The sequence below is a fragment of the Anomaloglossus baeobatrachus genome, chromosome 2 (assembly GCF_048569485.1).
Source record: "Anomaloglossus baeobatrachus isolate aAnoBae1 chromosome 2, aAnoBae1.hap1, whole genome shotgun sequence".
Taxonomy (NCBI): Eukaryota; Metazoa; Chordata; class Amphibia; order Anura; family Aromobatidae; genus Anomaloglossus; species Anomaloglossus baeobatrachus.
Genome location: NC_134354.1, coordinates 84,967,927 through 84,973,926, shown reverse-complemented (window position 1 = coordinate 84,973,926; position 6,000 = coordinate 84,967,927). Strand labels below are relative to the sequence as shown.

Here is a 6,000-nt window from a genome sequence, read left to right as displayed (position 1 = left end):
GACTGGTAACATATGTATTAATCCAACATTTCCTAATTCTCAAGCCATACACCTCACTTTATTTGCCATTTAATTACAGTGAAATAACCCTTAAAAAAAATTAGTCTCAAGATGCATAGCGGAGATTAAATCCCATGACCTCCACGACATAAAACCAGATTTTGCAGTGTATTGAAGTTTTTTTTAATGGTGTGTGTAGGATTAAGGAGATTAAATGTCGACATCCCTCTTTTTCATGCTGGAGGATGTTGGAGAATACTGTGTGGGTGGTAAGCCCTGTATTGAGCTTATGTAGTTCCACAGAGAAAGAAGAATTGGGCCAGATAAGGTTCCAGTAACCTGACAGTCAGATCTCTTCATTGCAAGTAGGTATCACAAGTACGACGACAGAGGATGTATCCTTGCAAGTGGGTTAGAGGAAAAAGCCTGGATAGTTGTGATTTGCTTTAGGCTGGATAAAAGGGATAATCAACGTTGGCTATGTGCTTCTTACATTCTCCCGGGAATGCTTGTGTTGGGTGAAAGTGACTTCCTAAGGTAAAGAAATGAAGATTCTCTGAGGCCGTGGAGGACTAGAATACTCCTGTGCCCGGGAAGAAATGGTCCTCATTATTAAATTGCTTCTACTTTCAAGTCTTTGGCCGGGGGCTGTTCTCAATGGGTTCCATCCGCAAAGACAGAACGATCATCATCATCATCAGCAGCAGCATCCTCACAATAACGATGAGATTCACCCAGTGCCCATGAGAGACAGCCGCAAGAATACGAGGTAAGATCAAACTTTCTCCTAAATACATGAGCATTATTGTATTTACAAATAAATTAATGCAGAAAATGGCATCTCTCAATCGTAATTATGCACATTGTTATCAAGAATATAACTAATGATGGAAATATTCCATGTTACTTCCTCGATGAAGCCTTGCCCTACATTTCCAGTTGACACCACCCTAGGAGTAAAAGTTACACCATAAAACTAAAGATATTAAAGATGCAGCTTTTATTGTGTAGATTTTATTGTACAAATGTATTGATTTTGTATGTCGTCAGTGCTGACCGTATACGCAAAAGTCAGAGATAGGCTACATAGAATGGGGATTTTTAATTTTCTTCTCACTCAGAATTCTGTAAACGCTAATTATTTTAGTGGTTACTAATGATAGGTCTGTTGTAACTCATAGGAGGTGTAAAATTTAATATTTTACTTTTAGAAACAGCACCACATGTGTTGGTGGGTCATGTTTGGTATTGTAGCTCAGCTTCATTGAAGTAAATGTGGTTTCATCTGTAATTTTATACCTAACCTGGGGAGCTGGTGCTGCTTTTAGAAGAGAGCAGCCATGCTTTTCTAATTCTCTACAACCCTTGAGCTTAAACTGCCCTTTCTGCCATTGAAAACATTCTTTAATAAGACTAAAGGCCGCTTTACACGCTACGATATCGCTAGCGATACCGCTAGCGAGCGTACCCGCCCCCGTCATGCAAATCGCTGCCCGTGACGCACAATATCGCTAACACCGGTCACACATACTTACCTTCCTAACAACGTCGCTGTGGGCGGCGAACAACCTCTTTGTTAAGGGGGGTTTGTCCGTCACAGCAATGTCACACAGCGGCCAACCAATAGAAGAGGAGGGGCGAAGACTAGCTGCATGAACGACACGCCCCCCTCGTTGCCGGAGGACACAGGTAAGCTGTTGTTCGTTGTTCCTGGGGTGTCACACGTAGCGATGTGTGCTGCCTTAGGAACGACGAACAACTTACGTCCACAACGACCAACAAGATTTTGAAAATGAACGACGTGTAAACGATCAATGATTAGGTGAGTATTTTTGATCGTTAACACTCGCTCATAGGTGTCACATGCAACGACGTCGCTAACGACGCCGGATGTACGTCACGAATTCTGTGACCCCGACGACATACCATTAGATGTGTCGTTGCTTGTAAAGCCCCCTTTAGGCTATGTGCCCACTGGACTATGTACCCGCGGATTTTGCCACGGAAAACCTGCGGATTTATCTGGATTTTCTAGATAAATCCGCAGGTTTTAGCAAGTACAGACACTCCCATGTCACCCTATGAAACATGGGGAGTGTCTGTGTCCATGCTGCGGTATGTGCGGCTGTGGAATATGCTGTGAATGTCCCGTAGCTGCATGTAATTGCATGTCAATTATTCCTGCGGAAATACCTGCGGATGTCCCACCTTTCCACTATGGAGATAGAGGCCGGGACTTCCGCAGGTAAGTCGCATGAATGTCCGCAGGTTTTCCGCAGTTATTTTGTTGGAATCCCACAGCAATGGCTGCAGATTCCGGGGAGCTGCTGCGGAAACCTGCGGACAAACCTGTGGATACAGTGCCTACAAGTAGTATTCAACCCCCTGAAGATTTAGCAGGTTTGATAAGATGCAAATAAGTTAGAGCCTGCAAACTTCAAACAAGAGCAGGATTTATTAACAGATGCATAAATCTTACAAACCAACAAGTTATGTTGCTCAGTTAAATTTTAATAAATTTTCAACATAAAAGTGTGGGTCAATTATTATTCAACCCCTAGGTTTAATATTTTGTGGAATAACCCTTGTTTGCAATTACAGCTAATAATCGTCTTTTATAAGACCTGATCAGGCCGGCACAGGTCTCTGGAGTAATCTTGGCCCACTCTTCCATGCAGATCTTCTCCAAGTTATCTAGGTTCTTTGGGTGTCTCATGTGGACTTTAATCTTGAGCTCCTTCCACAAGTTTTCAATTGGGTTAAGGTCAGGAGACTGACTAGGCTACTGCAACACCTTGATTTTTTTCCCTCTTGAACCAGGCCTTGGTTTTCTTGGCTGTGTGCTTTGGGTCGTTGTCTTGTTGGAAGATGAAATGACTACCCATCTTAAGATCCTTGATGGAGGAGCGGAGGTTCTTGGCCAAAATCTCCAGGTAGGCCGTGCTATCCATCTTCCCATGGATGCGGACCAGATGGCCAGGCCCCTTGGCTGAGAAACAGCCCCACAGCATGATGCTGCCACCACCATGCTTGACTGTAGGGATGGTATTCTTGGGGTCGTATGCAGTGCCATCCAGTCTCCAAACGTCACGTGTGTGGTTGGCACCAAAGATCTCGATCTTGGTCTCATCAGACCAGAGAACCTTGAACCAGTCTGTCTCAGAGTCCTCCAAGTGATCATGAGCAAACTGTAGACGAGCCTTGACATGACGCTTTGAAAGTAAAGGTACCTTACGGGCTCGTCTGGAACGGAGACCATTGCGGTGGAGTACGTTACTTATGGTATTGACTGAAACCAATGTCCCCACTGCCATGAGATCTTCCCGGAGCTCCTTCCTTGTCGTCCTTGGGTTAGCCTTGACTCTTCGGACAAGCCTGGCCTCGGCACGGGAGGAAACTTTCAAAGGCTGTCCAGGCCGTGGAAGGCTAACAGTAGTTCCATAAGCCTTCCACTTCCGGATGATGCTCCCAACAGTGGAGACAGGTAGGCCCAACTCCTTGGAAAGGGTTTTGTACCCCTTGCCAGCCTTGTGAACCTCCACGATCTTGTCTCTGATGGCCTTGGAATGCTCCTTTTGTCTTTCCCATGTTGACCAAGTATGAGTGCTGTTCACAAGTTTGGGGAGGGTCTTAATTAGTCAGAAAAGGCTGGAAAAAGAGATAATTAATCCAAACATGTGAAGCTCATTGTTCTTTGTGCCTAAAATACTTCTTAATACTTTAGGGGAACCAAACAGAATTCTTGTGGTTTGAGGGGTTGAATAATAAATGACCCTCTGAATAAACTTTTCACAATTTAAAAAAAAAATAAAAAAAGAAATAACATTCTTTTTTGCTGCAGTGCATTTCATACTTCCAGGCTGATCTAGAGTCCAAATGTCACAATGCCAAGTTAATTCCGAATGTGTAAACCTGCTAAATCTGCAGGGGGTTGAATACTACTTGTAGGCACTGTATATCCGCAGGTACGAGGTCCCGTGGGCACATAGGCTTACATTTTTTCCAGCAATTCTTTTTTTTATATATATATATACAGTACAATATTGATACGCTGCTTGATTGATATTTTTACATTTTCCGAAAACATTCTGTAAAGAAATTGAACCATGGTATGAGGTACAAAGCTAAACATCAGGGCTGTGTTGCTACGATGAGCTTTTGTTGTGATTTTGCTGCATAGCGTCTTACAGTTCCAAGTGGTTGGGATTTATAGAAATCTCCTGCCCTCTGTGCTTCTTTTTTTACGCTGCGTAAACTGACCTGTGAAGTGTTTTTCAAATCCGCACCATGTCAATTTCTCTTACGGGTGTGCTGAGTTTTATGTGCAGATTTTCCCCACAGAATGGCATTATCCAAAGTTAAAAAACGCACATGCATTATTATTGCATTTCTCCTGCAGAAATGCAACAGAAACGCATGTAATCTGCACCTAAGAATGTCAATAAAGGTTTGTAAAAGCCAAATACCAGGAAGTTTAGAAAACAAAGTAGCTTTATAAAAAGACTGACACACCAAACAGACGAGAATCCAAGGTGACAAAAACGCAGTAAAAAAATACTCGCAAAAAAGCAATGAAAAAATGCAAGTAACCTAATTTACATACAGTAATAGATGCAGAAATTATGACTAAAAAAGGCACCAAATCGAAGTCCTCTGCCCCCGGTATTATATTCACCTGTTGCTGTCTTCACCTTTCATCGATGCCGCTCCGGTTCCACGCGCCATCCTTTGACTGTGGCTTATGACTGGCCGGAAATCAGAAGTTATGTCACAAGCGCTCAGTGCAAGTCTATGAGAGCCAGAAGAAGGCCAGAATGAGGCTTTCATAGACTTGTATTGATTTGTGACCTTCGGCTGCTCCATGAAATACTGGATATGCCATCAGGTCATAAATCACTGAGACCAACGGTGCGCGGGGCTGGAAAAAGATGAAGATGGCAGCAAGTGAGTATCAGACCAGGGGCATAAGACTTACATATAAAGCACCACTCCAGCAGTGAAATTAAAAAAAAATGCTGGAGTGGTGCTTTAATGAGGCGCAATGACAAGGAGCTAGAAAACCTTACTGTAAGCAATGGAGAAATGTGGTTGCATTTTAACCAATGGAGAATCGGTGGTAGCATCAGTGGCAATTAGGCAAAGGCTATTTAGTGATACCTGTAAGTTTTCAGCCATACTACCAGCATATACAACATGCAAAAATTCCCCAACAATAAAAACGTATTATGGTTGTAACAAGTTATAATTAGCTTTATTCTAAATACAGACAGCGTAGGTCAGGGATGGACTTATCATTGGTGTGGACCCAAGAGGTAAGGAGACCCTTTTATCTCCAAAGAAGGCTTGGATGAGTTTTGATGAGCTCTTGGGCTGCAAAGGGCCTATATATTGTTCTTGCACAGGGGCCCTTTTCTGACTGTGTCCGTCAGTGGGCTAGATGATATCTGGTAAAGCATTGTTGAGACCCCCATGTGAATGTACTGTGGTCGAGCATGTATTCTCCCGCTCCATTCACTGTCCATGCTGATGGCTTCCTATTGAATTTCCATGTCTTTCGCAGTCCTTTAAAAAGTAAATGTAGAGTTGGCACGCACGCTCAACTGTTCTGCTGTTTCCACCTATAAATTATAACATATCTGTTGGACCCGAGGCTGGCTATGACCGCCCCCCCACCCCACCCGGTCCATCCATACAACCTACTCCCTGATAAGAAAAGTGCCAAGAGTGGCATGAAAATTAAAAAAAAAGAAAACATGAGCGCTCCAAAATATGCAGCTTTTTTCCAGCTAGAAAACTTGCACAATTTGCTTTAAAAAATCTTCTAAGTGTTTACCTATATTGGCAGAGATGTGCATGTATGATCCGCTCATGCCCGACCTTCTACCCTTCTACTTGGCTGCTGTCCCGGGAATCATGTAAGAAGGGTATTGCACTGTTAATATTGATTGCTTTTGGAAATGCGGCGTGTATCACATAAAGTCTAGATAGTAAATCACAGCC

General features: G+C 43.1%; 1 protein-coding gene across 1 annotated transcript in view; it reads left to right on the top strand.

Annotated features, from left to right (window-relative positions):
• The first annotated feature begins 597 nt into the window (after positions 1-597).
• The window catches only part of GABRR3 (gamma-aminobutyric acid type A receptor subunit rho3), a 131,028-nt gene continuing 125,625 nt past the window's right edge, over positions 598-6,000 (top strand). Inside the window, exon 1 of the mRNA XM_075333101.1 lies at positions 598-769. Within this exon, the coding sequence (XP_075189216.1) occupies positions 600-769 (170 nt within the window). The 5' untranslated portion in view covers positions 598-599. The remainder of the gene's footprint in view (positions 770-6,000) is intronic.